This window comes from Meles meles, chromosome 18 (genome assembly GCF_922984935.1).
Source record: "Meles meles chromosome 18, mMelMel3.1 paternal haplotype, whole genome shotgun sequence".
Lineage (NCBI taxonomy): Eukaryota > Metazoa > Chordata > Mammalia > Carnivora > Mustelidae > Meles > Meles meles.
Genome location: NC_060083.1, coordinates 8520353 through 8541497, shown reverse-complemented (window position 1 = coordinate 8541497; position 21145 = coordinate 8520353). Strand labels below are relative to the sequence as shown.

Genomic DNA, 21145 nt, shown 5'->3' with positions numbered 1-21145 from the left:
GTTTTTTGGCCAGTATTTTTGTTGCTTTTATGGAAGAGTGTTTCACCAAGGTCCTCCCTTTACCACTCCAGAAGTCAACTTCCCTTGAAAGCATTTTTAAAGGAGAAGTACTTCGCCAAGATGGGAAATGAATTCAAAATGAAGCAATGAGCTATGCAAAGTAAGAGAGAGAACATAACTTAGAAATGTGAAGTGTTACTTAAATTAGCAATGCATCCCTCCTAAAAAAAAATCTGTTACAGATAACTTAGAAGTAACACCCTCGATTGGAAGCATGGCTGGGGAAGGGGAATGGTGACCTGGTGGGAGGAGGAAAGACTGGAGGGTGATGGAACATGTCTTGATTAAGGAAAAATCTAGAGCTGTTAAGGTTAAGAAATCGACAGGAGAGAGAATAAATTTAAATAAGGGTCATGATACATGAGGAGGGAATAAAAGGGTTGTATTATTTTCTACAGAATAATTTGATCTTGGCAACAGAAAGCAGAAAAATCCAAGGAAGGAAATTTTGAACTATTCCAAAGATGGAAAGGAGTAGAGAGAAAGTACAATAAATACAAAACACAAAATGATTCAGCAAAATATGTCCTGAAATAAAGTTAAGAAATATAGGGGAGGGGCGCCTGAGTGGCTCAGTGGATTAAGCCGCTGCCTTCGGCTCAGGTCATGATCTCAGGGTCCTGGGATCGAGCCCCGCATCGGGCTCTCTGCTCCGCGGGGAGCCTGCTTCCTCCTCTCTCTCTGCCTGCCTCTCTGCCTACTTGTGATCTCTCTCTCTGTCAAATAAATAAATAAAATCTTAAAAAAAAATTTATTAAAAAAAAAAGAAATATAGGGGAGGCTGAGTCAAACTCACAGATCAAGACACAGAGACTTTCTGGGGCGCCTGGGTGGCTCAGTGGATTAAACCTCTGCCTTCAGCTCAGGTCATGATCTCAGGGTCCTGGGATCGAGTCCCGAATCAGGCTTTCTGCTAGGAAGGGAGCCTGCTTCCTCCTCTCTCTCTCTCTCTCTCTCTCTGCCTGCCTCTGCCTACTTGTGATCTCTGTCCGTCAAATAAATAAAATCTAAAAAAAAAAAAAAAGACACAGAGACTTTCTGATCAGATGTAAAACAAGATACAGTAATATATTGATAGCAAGGATCATAGAAGCAAAATTGGAAAACCAACAGTTAAAAAAGCCTGGCACATTAAGAAAATAAATAACTCTGGGGTAGCAATTTTAACATCAGAAGAAAAAAATGAATTTAGGGTAAAAATAAAGGACCAATGGAGAGCTTACATACTAATAAAGGATAATAAAAATATACCAATCATAAGTATATATGCACCCAGGAATGCAGCCTTAAAATATATAAAGCAACAAATAGCAAAGATGGGGAGATGGATATACCAGCAATTATATTTTGAGGTTTTAGCACAACTTTTTCAGAATATGATACAGCAAGCGGACCCAAAATAAGCAGGATAGAATATTTGACCAAGACAATTACTAATCTGGAGCTACGCTTGCACGCACATGCCTCCTTCTACCTAACAAAACAAAGGACCTCGCCATGCATTACAAAGGATGGTATTGGTTACATTTTCCAACTACAATGAAACACAGATACAATCTAGTAAAAACAGAACATTTAAAAATCCCATATTCCTAGGAAAAAAAGAAAACTACCTTTGGGCTAACAAAGAAACAGCAAAGAAAATCACGAAATACTTGGAACTGAACTGCAAGGTCAGAGTTTGTACCAAAGCAATACATAAGGGAAATTAACATTTTTGACATTTATTGGAAAACAAGAAATACTCAGAACAACAGAGGTGAGTGTGTAACTCAAGGCGGGGAAAGCAACAGAGTAAACCCAGAGAAAGAAGAAGGAAGGACGCAATAGAGCTAATGCAGAAATGAAAACAAAAACAATGGACAAAATTAACAATACCGGGGACAGGTCTTTTGAAAACTCTAAACACAAACCTCCGATAAAAATAGCTAAGCAAAAAGGACCGTGTTCAGCTAAGTGTGCATGGCGTGTTTTGGTTCATGCTTGTCAACTTAGTTGTGAGACAGCTGTTTCTCTCCCAAAGAAAGAAGAGGGGGCAGGGCACCTGGGTGGCTCAGTGGGTTAAAGCCTCTGCTTTCGGCTCAGGTCATGATCCCAGGGTCTTGGGATCGAGCCCAGCATCTGGCTCTCTGCTCAGCAGGGAGCCTGCTTCCCTTCCTCTCTCTCTGGCTGCCTCTCTGCCTACCTGTGATCTCTCTCTGTCAAATAAATAAATAAAATCTTTCAAAAAAAAAAATTTAAAGAAGAGGGGGCAGAGCCCCTAGAGGGGGCAGAGCCTATGCCCAGGAAAGCAAAGACTTCCCCAGACATCCTGTGCAGATTTCTACCTGCAAGTGAATCTGGGAAGGTAAGCATTTCACTTGAACACAGTTGCTGGCAGGAACACAGTTTGGGTAGAGGAGAGAGAAGAATGAGTGTTGAGTAGGCAAGCAGCGGTTTCTGTCTCAACAACTATACACCAGTGCATTTGAAAACTTGAGTAAAAAGGATCAGAAAAACGTAAAAGGTCAGATGAATAAACGGAGAACTGAGAATGTTCGACAAACAGTTCTGCCATTCGTTGACCAGATGAGCCTTATCTCATATGAGTGATTCCATAAAATAGAAAATATAAAGGCAAGACTGGCATAACCTAACGACAAAACTAGCTTAGGACAAAGAAAAGAAAAGCAAAGTGAACATTTATGCAGAAATCTTCAATAAAATATTGGCCAGCCAAGTCCAACAGTGTATTTTTTTAAACACAATTTACCAGGATGAAATAAGGAGTATCTAAGAATTCACGGCTAGTGTGAAATTCGCTACACGAGTGGACTAAGGAAGAAAAATCACATGACCTTCTCGATAGATGCAGGAAATTCTTGATAAAGTTTGTGATGAAAATGAGGAAGAAAAGGAAAGGTTTTTGTTTGTTTGTTTGTTTTAATTTAATAAAACTCTCAGCAGACATCATACTTGATACTTCAGGTGCATTCTTTTCAAGGTCTGGAGCAAAACGAAAGTGGTGTTAGAAGCCTTTGCTCACACACTTCCTGCCTGGACAGTTGCAATGCTCTGCCCAAGACAGGAGACCCAGACCCCAAAAGCTCCCCGCAACTCAGACCTATTGTTCACAAGGCAAGTGGCAAGAGAGGGTCAAAAACTTTCAGTACATCTCCGGTGGCTGGTAAAACCTCGCCAGAAGCAGCATAATGTTCGGAGGAAGGACTGAGAAATTTGCAGTGGTTGGATCGGCCCTCAAGCCATGTTCCACCATCTAACAGCCTCGATGCTGGGCAACTCAGTCAGTTAAGCTCTCCAAGACTCAGTTTCCCCTGCTGTACAATGAGCCATAGTGTTGGGAAAATTATGAGCATTCCCATATTCAGGTGTCAAGCCCAGAGAGGGAAGGCATGGTTCAACCTAGGAGAGTTCCCCTTTCCTTAGGTTGGCAGCTAGGGTGTCTCCAACCTTGCTGTCCATGGCTCCTCCTATGAAATCCACTGCAGACCCGGTTTCTCGTGCCCGGCCCGTCCCAGCGTCTGATCCCTGCTCCCCAGCCAGGAATACGCTCTCCACTTACCCGAACCAGTTGTAACAGAGACTGACGGAGTGGCTCCAACAGACCTAGCCTGGAAGTTAGTTAGTTCACCTGTAAAAGGAGTTCATGCTCTGATTGAACGGGACAAGCTTTGCCAAGTTCTTAGCATGGATTCTCAGGATCCTTGCCAGTCCGGGGGCAGAGCCCAGATTTATCTTGGAGCACCGAAGCTGCTCAGTTGAAAAGGTCACACGGTGAACTACCAACATCGGAATTTTCCAAAGGATCGTCCAGGAAATACTAGTTCTGCAAGATAGTGATGGGTGTTACCGCGAAGGAGGTCGTGTTACCACATGGCTACGGGGAATTACAGGTCGGACAGAGTTAGGGCTTTACGGAGCCTTTACTAGCTAAGAGGTGTTGTGACCTTCTAAGACGTGACAGTAGTTTATACCATTTTCCGACACATGGCGGGGGGGACGCATGGCTCTTCATGTCAGGATCCTCCCAGAACTTGCCAGAAAAGAAGCATGCATCTTTTCTTTTGGCTGATTCTTTTATTATTGTTGTTTTTGTAATTAAGTAATCTCTGCGCCCAACACGGGGCTCGAACTCACGACCCCGAGATCAAGAGTCGTGTGCTCCCCAACCGAGCCAGCCAGGCTCCCCTCTTCTGGCTGATTCTGGGTTGTTAAACACTTTCCGGAGTTCTAGGAATCGTTCTAGTGACTTCTGGAACCTGAGGGGGGTGGGGAACCCCCACATGTGTAGCTGGTTGGTCAGAGTGAGGGTGGCCTTGGGGGGTCCAAAGGGAGTTGGGGGCAGTTGTGTGCCCTCAGCCAGTGGAATTTGGCCTAACCCAGGGTGCTTGGTGTCAGAAGTCCTTGCAATTATGCAATGAGAGAAGTTAGACGTAAAATCGTAGATACCATGGTCTTTGGTATGTTTTATAAACCACTATGTAGTGACAGAGAAGCAACCGGTCAGAGGCTTTTTAGGACCAGAGTGGAGGAGGGATTCCCAAGGGGCAGGAGCAAATCTGGGGGGTGATGCATAAGCTCACTCTCCTGATTGTGGTGATGGTTTCCAGGGTGTGGATTTGTGTATATGTCAACTTGTACCATTTAAATATGTGTATCTTATTATATATAAACAATACCTCAATAAAGCTTTTTTTTTAAGCTCAAGGTCGGGGCATCTGGGTGGCTCAGTCAATTAAGCATGTGCCTTAGGCTCAGGTCATGACCGCGGGGTCCTGGGATCGAGTCCTGCATCGGACTCCCTGCTGAGTGGGGATTCTGCTTCTCCCTCTGTCTGATGCTCCCCCGGTTTGTGCTCTCTCCCTCCCTCTCTCCAATAAACAAATAAAATCTTAAAAAAAAAAAAAAAGCTCATTGTCGTCATCACCTGTCACGACCCTTTCAAGAACCTTCCATGGTTTACCCAAAGCTTACAGAATCGAGGCCTTCCGTGACCTGGCCCTAAGCTCTCCCCAGGTTTTTCTGTCAGCACGACGCCATGCAAACCCCAAGCCCCCCCGAACTGTATTTCATGCCATTCCCCAAGCAGAGTCCACGCTTCCCCCCCTCGGTAACTCTGTTCATCTGTTCCCGCTGCCTGTAATACCGTTCCCCGAATGACCACTCTCTCCCCACCTGTTAGCCTGGCTTAAATGTCATCCCCACGAAACTTTTCTTGAATTCCTGAGCCAGGAACGATCTGTCCCTTTCCTCACTCCGGGGATGCTGTTTGCAGGGCCTTTTCCACGATGTCCTGTTCTGTCTTAGGTATGCGTGTGTCTTTGTACAAAAGAAATCTCCCCGTTAGACCACTGACTTCTTGGGTTGGGGGAGGGACTATGCATTTTCTTCATTCTTGAGTTCCCCAGGACAGGGGGTATGATTCTTCACAGAGGACGGTCACATTGACTAAATAGCCCGAACACAGATTTCTGGGTATCCTCCCCGTCAAATCTTTGAGATCCTTAAAACGTCAGGTCCCTTACCTCCTCCTTCTGTCCCACCCCCTGCTCCTTTTTCTCCTCCTTCCTTCCTTCTTCAGGTCAGACCACGTTTACTAACTTCGATCCTTTCCCAAACCAAGTCCTGTTCCTCATCATTTTGTCTGCATTAGGCGGACACACCCGTGTTTGCCTTTTGATATTATTGTGGGTTCCGTCTACGTAGCAAGTTCTGCCTCCTGTCCAGTAAATTTCAAGGGCACCTGCCTTCAGTCTTAATACTGAATTTCCCTCCTTTTCCCTGCTTCCTTAGCCGCACAGCCTGGTGATGAAAGCCTCCGGTTCTAGGGCCACCAGGCTGAATGGGAGTCCCAGCCCTGCCACATGCTGGCTGTTGACCTCCAGCCAGGTCCTGAGCTGTCACTGACATCCGTAAATTGGAGGGGGGGACATCGGCTGCGTCCTAAGATCGCTTGGAGGACGAAGCGAGCCAGCGCGTGTCAAGTATTCGGAAGGTGTCTCGCACACAGTCACCGCTCAGGAGTACTGTGCATTTCCCTGTGTGCTAGACGCGCTCCTGGACAGAGGGGCGAGACAGACGGGGCTGGAAAGGGTAACTGAGCGGAGTATCACTCAGAGATCGCATTAAAAATACAGATTCCTGGGGCGCCTGGGGGGCTCAGTGGGTTAAAGCCTCTGCCTTTGGCTCAGGTCATGATCTCAGGGTCCTAAGATTGAGCCCTGCATCAAGCTCTCTGCTCAGCGGGGAGCCTGTTCCCCCTGCCCCCACCTGCCTCTCTGCCTCCTTGTGATCTCTGTCAAATAAATAAATAAATAAATAAAATCTTTTAAAAAATACAGATTCCTGGGCACCGGCCAGGAGGTTCCAATGGAACCAAGGAGCCTGTCTTTTTGGATCTGCTCCCCAGATGACTTGGGTGGACAGCCGGGCTTGGGAACTGTGGCATAGCAGAAAAGGATAAAAATTCGGGGTACGATTAGGGTTCTAGTGGTGTTTCTGCCAGCGACCCAAGGTGTGACTTCTACGAGACTCTGTCTTCTTTGTAACACGCAAATAACAAATGTGTTTGATTCACAGGGCTGTTGGCAGGGGAGTGGAACTGCTAAAGCCATTTATGCCTGGGAAGCCGGCTTGCCGTGCAGGGAAGGGACACAAACTTTGCAGTGAGACAGGCCTGGATGTAAATTCCACTTCTGATAACTGTGCTAGACATTGCTAGTTGACCATCCGACATTCAGCCCCCTCTTCTTCCTCACACAACCCTGACTTTACTCGAAATGTAAACGTGCCGGGCGGAAAATACTCCACCTCCCAGACTCCTTTGCAGTTCTGGGTGGCAGAAATCTGCCAATTTCTGGAAAAGCTTTTGTTTTCCTGATACAGGAGCTCATTCCTGTTTCTCCCTTTGCCCTCTTCTTCTTGCCTGGATATGAGATGAGAGGGCTGGCGGTGCAGCAGCCATCCTGTTATTATGAGTGGACAAATTTATGGGATCTATGAGCTGAAGGTAATGGGAGCAGAGGGATGAAAAGACTCCCTCTGTGGCATCGCTGGGCGGCTATGCCCGCTCTGGACTGCCCACCCCTAGACTTTTCATGTGAGACAAACGAATCCCTAGTTATTTAAGGCAGAGGCTAATTTTATTGTTGTTGGTGGTGGTTGTTTATACCCTAAAGCTTCTCAGGGAAAATTGAAAAAGTATAAATTTCCTAGAACCACGTCTGACCCAGTGGACATTCCCGTATTTGTCTCCTTTCTCCCAGTACGAGATGTTTTCACATTCATTAAATGAGACCCTTGGAAATCCAGTATCCTATACTTACCTGATTATAAGGAAGAAGACTTGGTCTCTGGCATCTGGCTTCTGGAATAAAGGGCCCTTTCCTGCCGGGGGTGGGCGGGTGGGAGGGCTTGAGCGGTCACCCCACCGACTGGCTAAGCACAGGCACAAACGCGGACCACCTGCGGCATCCCCAACCCTACAGAGTATGCCGCACCCCAACCAAGCGGTTGCGAACAATCTCCGTGAACTTGTGTGGGGTAGAGCGTGCATGGTATGGGCCCCAACACATGAAACTGCTCTTGCTCGGACCCAAGTATGGGAGACAATTCTCGTGATCGGACCCCTGGTGACACACACACATTTGACAGTAAGAATGAAAACGTATTAACTTGAATCCCTGCGCCCCCAACGCAGAGTACATCCCCCAGCATTTGCTCTGGTTGGAAACCCAGGTCCCTGGGGGTGAGTGTGAGCACCCGCTTGGCTTTCATTCCCATTCTTACCTGCCCACAGCAGGGCCTCTGTAGGACCCGGCTCATGCTCTTAGAAACACGGCAATGCACGTGACTCACCAAACAAAGCCCGCTGCCCCCTCTGCCAAAGAGAACCCTGGGGGTCCCCACTGTGTGTGCACTCCCACTGCGGCTCAAATCAACAGCACCAAGAGTCAGCACCGTGAAGCTCTTGTAAACCTCACACGCCAAAACATGGGGTCTACAAAGGGCGCTTTTTTTTTTTTTTTTAGCAAATGTATTTTTCTTCCATTCTTTAAAAAAGATTAAACAGCAAAGAGTTAAATCTCCTTTTACCTTAAAAGTAAAGAAAATCATTTCTTTACTGGGGTGGGGGGTGGGGTTCTGCACAGACTTGCACTCTCTCTCTCCAGACTCCCCCGCAGCCCCCCGGCGGGACGCAGGGCTTGTCCTCAGCGGGTGAGTTCTTGTCCAGACCCTTGGGTGCCTTCCCCGGTTGGCGCATCTTGACCTTGTCTCCGCCCTTCTATTCTGAGTCCTCCTCCCTCATGGCCTTCACCAGCCAGTCCCGCTCTGTCCCCTGCTCAGAGTCGCTCGTGTTGCTGCCCTCCATGACCAGCAGTTTCGAGTAGTTGATTTTCTGCTCCTGGGGCAGTCGGGGCTGAATGCACAGGAACAGGGCCAGCCAGAGGAACAGGACCACGCAGCAGGCCTGATAGAGCACGGCCAGGCTGAAGGACATCACCACGAAGCCCCCCACAACGCTGCCCAGGCTGGACCCTCCTCCGGAAATGTGGCCTTGGAACATGGCACCCAGAGGTCTCGCCGTCCCGGGAGTGGCCAGGTCCTCGACGGAGGCCTTCACGGCCCACCACAGGGCCCCGCTGCTGACGGCGTTCAAGATCTGCGCGGGGAGCACCGACCACCAGCTCCAGAGGAAGGAGTAGTAGAGGAGCTGGGCGGCCAGACAGCCCAGCCCCAGCCCCACCGCGCCCGGCCTCGACAGCTTCCTAAGCAGCGTCGCTTTGAACGGATGGAGCAGCATCTCCCCCAGCGAGCCCAGGGCCACCGAGAAACCCATCGCCAGCTCGCCGCTCCCGTGGTCTTCCATGTGCCAGAACAGAAAGTTCTGCACCGCGCTGGTGGCCGCGCCTACCAGAAACACGGTGAGGGCCAGGACAATGAGCCGCGGGGCGCCGCCCACGAGGGACAGTGCTTTGACGGTCTTGTAGCTGGGCTCCCGCCGCCTGCAGATGGGGACCGGAAAGGCGACGCTCACCAGTAAAGCCAGGGTGCCGACCAGCGAGTAGCCATAGAAATGCAACACACCCCGGGGGCCGTTTGTCATCAGGACACATTCCAGCTGCCCCACCAAGGCTGTGACGCCGCACACACCGACCGACATGCCTAGCGGCCTCCAGATCCACAGGCTTCTGTAGCGGTCAGTGGCGTCCACAAAATCCAAGTATTCATAAAGGCTGTCGTCGGCCACCTGCTCCAGAGGGGCTGTGAGCAGCTCCCAGAACACCAGGGAGCCCAGGGAGAGGAGGAAAGTCCAGTGCAAGCCTTCCAAGGAGAGGTCAAGGCCCTGGGCATTCCCCTGGGTTGCTGACAAGTTCGCTGGACTTCCGGGGGCTGGACCCCCAGCCAGCAAAGGGAGGGCTGTCCTGCCCTCGTTAAAAGCCCTTTCCCCTGCAGTGACAGTGTGGAGAGCTGGGGACGTGGTCCTGGCATAGCCAGGCGGCCCGCTGGCCGCTGCGTGGACGGTTCCCGCAGGTGCCTTTCTGAAGCCAGCGGCGTCCACCGTCCCGGTGCTGCTCTCGCCTGCGGGGCTGGGCGCCCCCGCCGCATGGCTGGAGGCGGGCTGTCGGGCCGCGGTGACAGTCACAGTTCCCGCGGCCCCCCGCGGCGGCGGAGCGGTGGGGGTGGCTGCGTCGCTGGCGTTACAGGAGCGGTACCCCGGAACTCCGTGCAGCGGCGGCACGAGGACCATCACCATGCTGGCCCCCACCGAGCCGAGCAGCGAGCCCATCAGAAGCACCCTCCTCTTCTGGTAGCTTTTGGCCAGGAAGGCACAGAAGGGACCCCAGAAGGCGGCGATCAGGTGCTTGGTCCCCATCAGGATGCCCACCCAGGGCGCGGCCAAGCCCAGCTGCCTCAGGTAGAGGGTCAGGAACGGAGTCACGCAGGCGTCCCGGACCCCGCACACCAGGTGGAAGAGCTTGGCCACCCCCAGCGCCCTGCTGATGTCCCACTGCGGGTTGGCGCTCATGGCGGCCCGGCTCCGTCAGTCCCGGGCGGGCGGGGGGCCGAGCTGAGCGCGGGGCGGCCGCGGGGCCATGGCCCGGGAGGGGGCGCGGGGCACGGGGGGGGGGGGTCGCCTCGGGCCTCCGGAGGCGCCGCGGTCACCGGGTCAACGGCCGCCCCCCACCTCCACGCCCCGCCACGTCCGGCGGCCGTCCCGGAAGTGGCCCCGCCCCCGGGACGCCGCACCTGCGGGGCGGGGCCCGCGCACCTGCCGGCTGCACCTGCCGGTCGCGGCGCGAGAGTGGGGCCTGTGGCCTGCGGGGTGCGCTCCCAGCTAACCTGCCTGAGCTCCTGAGCTGCCTCGGGCAACGAAAACTGGGGGGCAGCGCGGGGAGCGGGAGGGGAATTCATGGTGGGGGCTCCCTCCCTGTCTTCCTCAGGTCTTGGCGCCCCCTCCTCCGTCAAGGGCCGCCCTGTAACCTTCAGGGACCCGCCTGTCCACCCTCACTGACAGATCCCACCCCCTCCCCTGCACGCATCGCCACCCAGCGCCCCACGCGTTTCTGTTTCGCGGGTTTATCTTGCTTCTTGCCTGTCTCCGCCAGGATCCCAACCCCAGGAAGGCGGCCGTCGCAGCCCTGTAACCCTATGTACGTACTGGATAGTTCTAGTCTACACCTGAGGGTGCCCAGCCGTCCAGTTACAGGCTACACCCTCCATGAGCCGTCTCCAGGTAAAGTCACCAGATACGGTGATATCAATCATTTCCGGTTTAAAAATCACTCCGACTCACTGGGGACTGTCCCCAATCCCTCTCTCCCTGGGTTCTGTTGCGGGGGGGGGGGGGGAGCAGGGCTTAAGTAGAGCATCTCAAGTCCATCCACTCCTCGGTCTTCACTCTGTCCAGGGCTGATGTCTACGGAGGGGCGGGCACGATTCCGTACTGGTGCTCCTTGGACCCCTCTGCCTAGACAACCCCCCCCAGGCGCCCCCTCTTACAGGGAGTCTTCCAGACTTGCCCCCACTCCCCGGGCAATGAGGTTGAAAGTAAAGCACCTACGTCTGTGCTCTTGGACCCCAGAACCTGAGAAGGGGTCCTCCACACCCTCCACCCACTCCCCCCTGCGACCCTGCCCTCTCCTCTGCTGCCTTCCCTCCTGCCTCCCACCTAGTCCTAGGGGTGAGATTAGTGGTCCCGTGTCCCTGGTCTTCCCTGTTTTACATCTGGATATACTGAGATTTGGAACTCAGAAGCCAGGAATTTTCACGTCTTTACTATCCGGCCAGGTATTAGGTCAAAGCAAAATCGCTTTAGTGTGCCTTTATTGAATCTGGCATTTCCTCTCCTCCAGGAGGGACACCTGCCCGGGCATGCACGCGTGGGCAGTGGCTGGAGGGAGGGAAAGGACCAGACTCAGGAGAGAGGAGGTGACTTTGCCCTGCTTCCCACTTTCCCCCAGGCCACAGGGCCCTGGACGACACAGCAGCTCTCACTTGGATTTTCAGGGGCGGATGGGGGAGGTGGGGGCCGGGGGGGGGGGGAGCTTGGGTGGGAGGGGTGGTGCTAAAAATAGACGAAGGCGTGTGGACGTTGGTGCACGGAGCTGGGTTTTGCTTGCATGTGCCCAGCTTTGCTGGGGCTGTCCTCGGGCCTGGGTGTGGCTCCGAGCTCCCTGAGCTCCGGGCACAGCCAGAAGCCACCCAGCGCAGCCAGGCCTCGTCCTGGCTGCTGGTGTGAGTGTTTGGAGGCTGATGGGGTAGTGTATCCGTCCTCTTGGTCTGGGGCTCTCGGACTCAGCCCTTCTGCCGCCCTTTCAGGCTCACTGGACGATGCCAGAGAACGTGTTGATGGGCATCTGAAGGGGCTTGGGCTTGGCGCTGGTCCCTTCTGCCTCCGGCTGGTGTGAACCAAGCCACGACGCCCTGGACTTGTGAGTCCCGGAACACGGCTCTGGGCAGGGAGCAACCTCGATTCTGCGGGTGGAGAGAGGCGAGCTCAGGAGACCCATCTCTGGGGTCAGATCTGCTGGGGCATTGTGAAGACAGCCCCTCCATTACAGGGTAGATGGGAGGAGGCCTTGCAGAGAGAGAAAGGGAGATAGGACAAGAGCAGAGCGCCCAGGCCAGGGGTAAACACCAGGAGAGGAGGTGTGCCTGCGTGGGCCCCTCTGTGTACCCCGTCTTACTCAAATACTGCACCCCAGGGAGGGGGGACCACTAAGGGTCACATTAACTGGGGCACAGCTGCCACAGAAGGTCAGCCTGTGTGAGGGGGTCAGCGCCCACGCAGGGGGTTAAACCCATTGCTGCTAACATTCATCGAGGAAATCTCCAGAACATTAATATCATCAGCTGCCCCATTCATTTGCTTTTCTCCTTGGACTCCCAGGAAGTCGTGGGCCAGTGGTCTTAGTCCACACCACCAGGTGGACCACACCTGCCCCGCCCTAGGTCTGCCTCCTACAGGCGTCCTGGGCTAGAGGCAGGGGGTGTAGGGGCTGTCTCCATGGGGCATGGAGTGGGGGCGAGGCCCGGCCTCACCTGACCACATCCCTGTATGTTCGCCGACTGTCCTTGTCCAGCAGCAGCGTCAGGAGCCTCTGGTCCTGGCTCTGGATCTGGATGGTGGCTGTCCGGAAGGTGTTCGTCGCCGTCTACAACAGAGAGCTCATGTGAGAGGGTCACCTTCGGGACAGACGGCCTTGCCAGCTCCTCCTGCCCTCTCAGTGTATTTCCACAATCCAGCCCACGGGGTCCCCAGCTCTCTTCCTGCAAGTGACCTGGAGCCTCTGGGCTCCCCCTTGGACCTTGGGTCTCTCATCCGGCAATTCTTCTCCCAATCTGTTGTCCTAGATCTCACACCACCGGGAATGCTGGGGCCGGTGTTTGCCAGGTTATCCAGGGGCTCCAGTGCCCCCAAATCCCAGGCGCTTGTGGTACATGTTCAGTGTTGGGGGAAGGATTTCAGGGGTTCTCTGAATTCTGACCACCATTCTCACAGTGGGATTACACACAAAATTATTTCCCTGGGAAGCGGTCACCTGCCCTCATGACACAGACCAGACCTGTAGCTCCCTGTATCATGGAATCGTCTAGGAGCCAGACACAGGTGGGGCATTCAGGGGGCATTTTGCTCCCCGACATGCAGACAGCGGCTCTGGGTGGTTCATTCCCACAACATTCTGAGCCCTTAAGTTTCATTCTTGTTCAAGAATTCTCAAATCCTGACTCCTCCTAAGAATCACCTTTCCAAAATATAAAGTTAGAGATCCTGATTTAAGGGGTCTGGAGTGGAGCCCATGGAAGGACTTTTTTTTTTTTAAAGAAAGATTTATTTGAGAGAGAGAACAGGGGGAGGGGCAGAGGGAGAGAATCTCAGGCAGACCCCCACCCTCTGCTGCTGAGTGCGGAGCCTGATGTGGGGGTTTCGATCCCACCACCCTGAGATCACGACCGGAGCTGAAATCAAGGGTCGGACACTTAACCGACTGAGCCACCCAGATGCCCTACAGACAGCCTGCCTGGGTTGTGGTCTCAATTCTGCCACTTACTAGCTGTGTGACTTTGGGCATGTTTCTTAATCTCTGTGCTTTTATTTCCCACCTATTGAGAAAAACAAAAACAAAAACACGGTAGTAATAGCAATTACCTTGTAGGATTATTTTGTGAACATTAAAGGGGAGAAAATATACCAGTGGCCAGGACCCGGTAAGCCCTGTATTTGTTGGCCTGTTGTTACTCTCCTCAACTATAGTTGTGCAAGGAGCCAAGCATGAGTAGTGGCTTTAGTCAAAGAGGACAGGGACCCCGCTGTGGATTCTTTTGCTGTTCTCCTAGCCCAAGCCCCCTCCTGCCATCACTCTATCTAAAGACTCGTTTATGAGTTGGGACAGGTCAGGTGGGAGCAAAGGCAGAAAGACCCAAGCCTTGCGAGACAGAAGGTGACACAAAGGAAGAGAGGACTTCTCCCCTGCTGTTCATCAGGACCAACGGCAGCTTTGGGGCCCTCGGTTATGGTGGGGCAGCTGCGGCCCTGCGGCGGGCAGCGGAACCTAGTGGACACTGACCAGACTGCCAGCTGGATGACCGTGAGCCCGGGGATGTCGTCCGAGACCTTCCAGAAGTACCTGGAGGGACTGCAGGGAGGCTGGGGTCCTGTGCGGGCTGAGGGATGGGGAAGCCAGATGCATTATGATAGCTTGGGGGACCCCACCTGAACTGAGCCCTACTGGTGAGGGACACTCCGGATTCCCACAGAGGACAAGACCGAGGTCTGGAGGGACCGACCGTCATCTTCTAAAGCTTTCAGTAGTAGGTGTGGGATGCAACTCCCAGGCTCCCAACGCAGTGCTCCTTCTCTGCATCAGGCTGCTCTAGGTAACTCCCAGCAGGATCTAGGCTCCATGACCCTCCAGCCCTCCAGGTAGCCAGAGGCAGTCCACGGGCCTCCTTCCACCTCCGTGCCATGCAGACAGATGCTTTCGTTTCGCCTTTGTGGCCTGCCTGCTTGGACACATGCAGACCTGCCTGGCTTTGGCCCGTGGGGGACCCCAGTACTTGGATTCACTCTATAGATGCAGCCCTGGAGGTCAGTTGGAAAGTCCAGGCCAGCCGAATGTGCAAGGGGTCTCCATCTCAGCTCACGGTTCACTACGGTGAATAGTGGGCCTACTGGTGAATGGTGTGGGCCCGCCTCCCAGGCCCCCCGAGCTCCAATCCTACCGTTCCTGCCTCATCTCCCACTATTTTCCTATACAAAAACCACAGTCTGGCCAATATCATCGCTGCCTCTTAGACTCAGCAAGCCAGCCACGGGAGCGCCTTTGCCCTGTCGGTCTCCAAGCAGAGAATGCCCTTCGCTCTAGCTCGCCAGGAGCCTCCCCTGCCGCTGGGCGTTCATCCTCTACTCATCCGTGCAGAACACACACCGACCAGCCTGGGATCCAAGAGCGAAGAAGGGCTCCTGGAATTTCCCCCAGGAAGGCGGTGCAGGGTCAAAGGGAACTCAATGGGGCGAGAAGTTTAGATTCTTTAGAGAGGTCATTCGAAACAGAAACTGTCACAGGGAACTGACCTGCAAAGAGGAAATGCAGGAGGGTAAAGGGGTCCACCTTGGAGTCTGAGGCTGCGCGGTAGGCAGGCAGGTTTCCGCTCCAGCCAATCAGAGCTCCCCTGCAGCGGGAGGGCTGTCTCAGAAGCACTTGGGTTAGGGTTGAAGTCCCGGAGGGGGCGGGGGCGGGGGTAGGGACAGGCTAGAGGCTTCAGCAAACGTCTGGGATCTCTAGCTGTGGGCCAGACGGCATGCTGAGTGCTCCAAGTGCTGGGGAGAATGGGGAGGACCAGGAGGACCGAGTCCAAGGCACTCGCAGACAATTGCCCCCAGGGCTGTAGCCCTAGCTTACCCAGCAGTGCGGTGGGGGGCGGGGCAGGGTGTGGAGGGAAGGGGGAAGAGCATCTAGGAGGGCGTCCTGGGGGACACAGCACCCAAGTTGCAATTTGAAGGAGCTACGAAAAGATGGGGAAGGGAAAGTTGGGACCGGGTTTCAGGCCACGCACAACACGAGCAAAGGCACAGACGTGTGTCTGTGAGAACACTTCCACGTGCTAGGTAGGGGTAAAGGGCCTGCAGATGCCCGGCTGGGGTTGTGGACGGAGCGGAAGAGAAGCGACGCCACGCCACAATGAAGTTTCTCTGCCCTTCTGCCGTGGAGAATGGGAAGTGACAGAGGGGTTTTAAGCACGGACAGGTACATCCGAGTTTTATTTTAGAAAGAGCACTCGGGCAGAGATGTGGAGGGGGACCTAAGGGGCACTGCAGTGACATCAGGGGGACAGCTAGGAGGCCGTGCTGTGTGTCCAGGAAAAGGGGACGGTGTAGGTCTGGACCTAGGGTGACCAAGCCATCCTGATTTCCCTGGGACTGTCCGGGCATTAGCGCAGAATGTTGCACGCCCTGGGAAGCAGTCCTCAGTCCTGGGCGAAAGGGTGGTTTGACGACCTGGGTGACTCAGGAGGGGGAAGGGAGGAGGGAAAGGTTCAAGAAGTGCTGAGAGAGAAAACCAGCAGGACACAGGGGAGGGAGGAAGAGGAGGTCTCCGAGGGGACTCCCAGGACTCTGGCAGCGGTGACCGGTTACTGACGGTACCATGGAGAGGTCAGCCACAGCGGTGGGCGGCGGACGGGTGGGGGGGAGATGAATTAAAGATCATTGTTAGCACATACTTTGAGCACATACTTGGCCACGCACTCTTCTGAGAGCTTTGCACGGGCCCATCGTTTCATTCCCCTCAAAGTCAAGGCTATTACTATCGTCCCCATTTACAGACGGTGAGACTGAGGCACAGGCAGGTTGATTAACTCGCCTGAAGTCACACAGCTGGAAAATGGCAGAGCCGAGCTCTGAACCCAGGCCGTTGCTGGGCTTTGGTTTCGCAGGTCTTGAGTTTGGGGTGTTGTGGGGCGTCTGGTTCATGTGGAATTGAATGCAGTCAGAAACTCGGGGGGCGACCGTCCAAGCAGGGGACAGAGATTTGGGTGTCCTGAACACATTGGACTCAAACCACGTATGTGGGTTCTGGAGTCCAGGAGATGAGAGAAGTGGGCCATGGACAGAAGCTGAGGACAGTAGCTATTTAAGGAGCTATTTAAGGAACCCGTTTAGGAAAAAGAGCCCAGGGAAAGGGGCCCAAAAGTCACAATGAATTGTATCCATTATGTCTCCACTGTATCCATTATGTAGAACTTTGAGAAAAAGAGGAAAGAGGAAGGAAATAATTTTTAAAACATTAGAAAACATGTTGGAGACAAAAGATGGGAGTCTCCAGACTGATGTCCTTTAAAGATCTATGATAATGAATGAAAAAGATTCCACCAAGCCATGTATTTGTGATATTCCAGAACCTTCTATGAGGTGAAACGTCAGAAGCTTCTGGAAAGGGAGAGAAAGGAACAGTCTTCTACAAAGACTGGGCAGGGGAAGGCATCCTGTATCATGTTTGAACCAACCGAGATCGAATTGATAAAATCGAAGCTACACGGGGAATATGGACAAAGCTTTCTTATTTTGGAAAGATGACGTAGAGCAACATTTCTATGCTGCAGATTAGAGTAATATGATGTGTTTGACCTAATAATTAAGTGCCTTACTTTGTATTCTGTAGACAGAAAACACACGTCCTCCTTAGTTATCGCAGGCTACTGAAAAATCAATCCTATATGAGGCAGTGAAGAAAAAGCCATATAAATTCTCAAGTTGAGGTCATGTGGGTCAGATGCTCTGGTCGTCCCAGGGGCATTTGGTGACATCTGGAATCAAGAGGCTTGGGTTTCAACAGCCACGGGGAGCGGGGGACAGGCCCAAGGGAATGGAAAGTGAGATCCCCTTCAACAACTCTTGAAGTCCATGCTATCATCGAAAGAAAACCAGCACCCGTGTTATGGGGTGAGGAGGACGAGTCTCCCCTGGGAATTCTAAGCCACAGTCTACCCTTCGGTGGGTCTGGGCTATCCATGTTCGCTGTCTGCATGGTCTGGGAATTTCTGAGGTAGAAATTCACTCGAAATATGGTCCTGGGTTGATAACAGCCCAGAAGCAGAATTTCTCTAGAAGTTCAAGTTTTCGACCCTGGTTTCCCACAGATAAAACCCCAACAGACAGGAGTTCTCAGCTGAGGGGACCTACAAGGAAGGAAGCACCCACGTGTCTGTAGCCATCCGTTATGCACAGATATACAAAAAGAGGCTGGATGTTTGCTCGTAGAATAGTAACACGCATCTTCTCTAGAAAATAGGACTCATGGGGCGCCTGGGTGGCTCAGTGGGTTAAAGTCTCTGCCTTTGCCTCAGGTCATGATCCCAGGGTCCTGGGATCGAGCCCCACATCAGGCTCTCTGCTCATCGGGAAGCCTGTTTCCTCCTCTCTCTCTCTGTGCCTGCCTCTCTGCCTACTTGTGATCTCTATCTGTCAAATAAATAAAATTAAAAAAAAAAAAGAAAATAGGACTCGAAGTGGTTTTACTTTTGTTTTGTTTTGTTTTGCACTTCCTGCATATCACTGAACTTTATTTATAGGTTAAAGGGAAGGGAAGGAGTACAGTAGTTGCTAGAGAGGTAAGTGGGTCATGGTAGAGATTTTTCTTCCAGGATGGAGAAGACCTGAGCACATTTCCAGGTTAGGAGGGAGGCGCGGCAGAGAGGGTCCGCGCTGGAGAAAAGGGACCAGAAGAGATACGAGAGGCTCGAGTGATGCGAAGGGTCCCGCTGAGGTGGGAGGTCAGGTGTTTGCTCCGTGGAGCTGGGATTTATTCTAGAAGCACTCAGAGCATACAGACTGAGTAGGTAGCTTGATCCCAAGTGTCTCCCTGGTAGGTGGTGTAGGGGAGGGGTGGGAGTCTGGAACAGGGTTCAGGCATAACCATGGGAGTCACAGCCCAGCCGAGTAGGGAAGTGAAGTCCAGAGAGGCCAACGGATACAGAGCATATGGGCAGGTCCTAGGTCTGTGCCAGTAAGGGGGTCGCAATCAGTAAGTATCAATAAGAGCCAAGGGCAGCGAGGTTAGAACTGGTTCGATGTGGTCCGAGGTTTGTTGCACAGGAGTCTGAATGCTGGTCGCGCAGGGGAAGCCAGAACGTGCTTGCAGTTTCCATTCTGGGGGCAAGTTCTAGGTCCTTGGAGGCCCAGCAGGTGGAAAGCAAGACCCTAACTCTGCCTTACTCACACTCGGGACTTCTCAGGTTGGGGAAAGGCAGATTCTTTCCGAAAGGAAGAGGTGCTTCGGCGGCCAAGACTCAGAAGTGATTTCCCCTTCTCAGAACACCCCCACCCCAGGCTCCGAGCCACCGTCCCTGTCCGAGTACCCCAATGGACCCCGTACTTACCGAGAAGGACCTGCCCGCCAAGTTGGAGGACTTGATCACCTCCGTCACGCTGACATTCAGGCATGTGTGGTCTGTGATGGGAGCAGCAGAATGTGGGGCGTGGGGGGGCCCCGAACCTGGGAGGAATGAGGTGGGATGTGACCTTGACGGGGGTCATTTTTCTGGCTTCATTACCTCTCCAGTAAAAAGCTGCTAACACCAAGGATGCCTAACTCCTACGACTCAAAGATTTGACGTGTTGGCTTTGAACCCGGCCTGGCCTCCAATGAAGGTGTTTGGTGACGTCAATCCACCTTACGAAACTTTTCGTCGTTCCAGGAGACCAGAGAGCTACCGAGAGAGCTCATATGTTAATTTCCGATATGCACCTAAATCGGAATCTTTTATCGTCCCCATTTTAGATTTAGGTAGTTAGGTAATTAGACTGACTCTCTGATTATCCACTGTATAGCTCTAATCGGGTCATTGGCCAGAATTAGATAACTGGGACCAGTGGTGCCTTCTGTGAATCGGAGAGTTCCTGTCCCGTGGAACGACATTCGCAGTACAACATCTCCAGACCCAGCACAGCTAGTCTGGGGCCCAGGCAGAGGAAGGTGGGTAAATGCACCTGCCTCCCCGTGGTCTCTCACCCTCCAGCGGGTGTCTCATCAGGCTACAGAGCGGAGCCAGAGGCCACGGCTACGGTATGTTCTCTGCTGCTGACGAGCCAGATGGTGGTCCCAAGCCTCGCCCGGGTACCTGCTGGCCGGCCCTGGGCCCAGCACCAGGAGCGACTCAACCTCACTCTAGGATCTCAGAACAGGTGGGAGGCCCGACTCCCCCGGCTGTCCCCGTCTACTGTCACTCGACTGTCATTGTCTCCTTCTCCCCCGCCCACCCCGCTTGTCGTGCCTTCTCTGCCTCTCTCCTCACCATCAGTGTCTCTGGTTGGAAGGGCCTTCAGGACCAGCCCGGTGGCCCGCAGGGAACCGGTGACCACTTGGGCGCGGTGGCTGAGCAGGGCCTGGGGAGGGGAGAGGCAGAAACAGACGGCGTCCTCAGAAGAGCCCTACCCCTGGGCATCCTCGGATCAACAGTCCTGCTTCCCGCCCCGGCCCTGACTGAGATTCTTGTCTGTGTCACTCGTGTCCAACAAGGGGCTGGCGGAGAAAGGCTTAGAGCACTCTGGGCCCTGGGCAGCACATTCAGCTTCCCAGACCCAAGGGAATATGTCTCTGTTGACATCAGTTCAAGCGTCTGGTCGGCCAGGGAGGAAGAGATTTTTGAGCAATGGGACAGCCCCCTGTTCCTGAAATCAGACGGCCTCCTGGGCTGCATGCAAGGCTGACTGTAATCTGCCCATCCCTGCAAAATTCTCCAAAGGCTGGGAGAAGCCTGGGGGAAGCTTCAAGAAAAGGGGCTGAAAGTTCTTCTGGCTCTGTCTGCTCCCCTGAACGTCCGACACCTGCTTCCACCGGGCCGTACCTCCTCCCGCCACCCCTTCCTCTGACCACGCCCACGGCCACGCACCTTCTGGTAGCAGATGGACAGCTCGGCCCCTGGGCCTTCGGCCGCGCCCTTCCTCCTGGGGGAAAAGCCATCTGAGGGACAGGAGAGAAGAGGCTGAGGGCGGGGGGGTTCCCGCCCCTCCTGCCCCTTCCGCCCCTTCCGCCCTGCTCTCCCCCTCACTGGGGGCGAGCTGCGCTCCTGAATCTTGACAGCATCTCCCCCTGCATGGAAGGAAGCAGCAGTCCAGGCAGGCTTGGCTGATCAAGGGCATCCGGTATTCAGCGGAGGTGAGAGGCGGGAGAACTTTCTGGAAACGGGGTTTGAGGGGGAGCTGTAGCCACCCCCGTGGGAGGGGGGATGCTCACCTTTGGGGAGTCTGGAGTCTTGGACGTCCACCTTCAGCTCGGTGAGGAAAATGTCCTCTGTGGGGCCTTGGCTCAGGTCCCTGAAGATCTGGAGGGACGTAGGGGGGCAGGAGGAGGTTGCGAGGAGGCCAGTTTGCCATGAGCTGCTCCCCCAGAGCCTGGGTCCCCCACCATCCTGCTAATGCTAGATTCTGAGCCACATTCAGTGACTTCCGGCACCTGGGGTCCACATGTCTCCAGCCACGTAATAACTTGATAAATCGGGAAGAAGCTTGTCTCGAAACCCCCTGTACCCACTACTGTCTAATGGGTGGGGGGAGGGGGGCACGGAATTCACGCGGGGTGGG

At 53.6% G+C, this 21145-nt stretch overlaps 2 protein-coding genes across 7 annotated transcripts in view; both read right to left on the bottom strand.

Annotated features, from left to right (window-relative positions):
* Positions 1-8095: 8095 nt before the first annotated feature.
* Positions 8096-10841, bottom strand: MFSD6L (major facilitator superfamily domain containing 6 like). Its single transcript, XM_045985100.1, has one exon. It carries the CDS (start codon positions 10088-10090, stop codon positions 8345-8347), a length of 1746 nt encoding a protein of 581 aa, XP_045841056.1. The 5' UTR covers positions 10091-10841; the 3' UTR covers positions 8096-8344.
* Positions 10842-11261: 420 nt separating this feature from the next.
* PIK3R6 (phosphoinositide-3-kinase regulatory subunit 6) overlaps positions 11262-21145 on the bottom strand; it is a 53758-nt gene continuing 43874 nt past the window's right edge. For 4 of the 6 annotated variants that reach the window (XM_045985095.1, XM_045985093.1, XM_045985097.1 and 1 more), the window contains 6 exons: positions 20799-20886; positions 20455-20525; positions 19858-19948; positions 18943-19058; positions 12607-12719; positions 11267-12039 (listed from right to left, as the gene is read on the bottom strand). In XM_045985095.1, coding sequence (XP_045841051.1) covers positions 11886-12039; positions 12607-12719; positions 18943-19058; positions 19858-19948; positions 20455-20525; positions 20799-20886 — 633 coding nt within the window. In that variant the 3' untranslated portion in view covers positions 11267-11885. Of the gene's footprint in view, positions 12040-12606; positions 12720-18114; positions 18562-18942; positions 19059-19857; positions 19949-20454; positions 20526-20798; positions 20887-21145 lie in introns of those variants that run through there. The other 2 variants (XM_045985098.1, XM_045985099.1) reach the window with 2 other exon arrangements.

Coding starts and splice junctions, on each gene's coding strand:
- MFSD6L (XM_045985100.1), bottom strand. CDS start 10,090: ATGAGCGCCAACCCGCAGTGGGACATCAGCAGGGCGCTGGGGGTGGCC.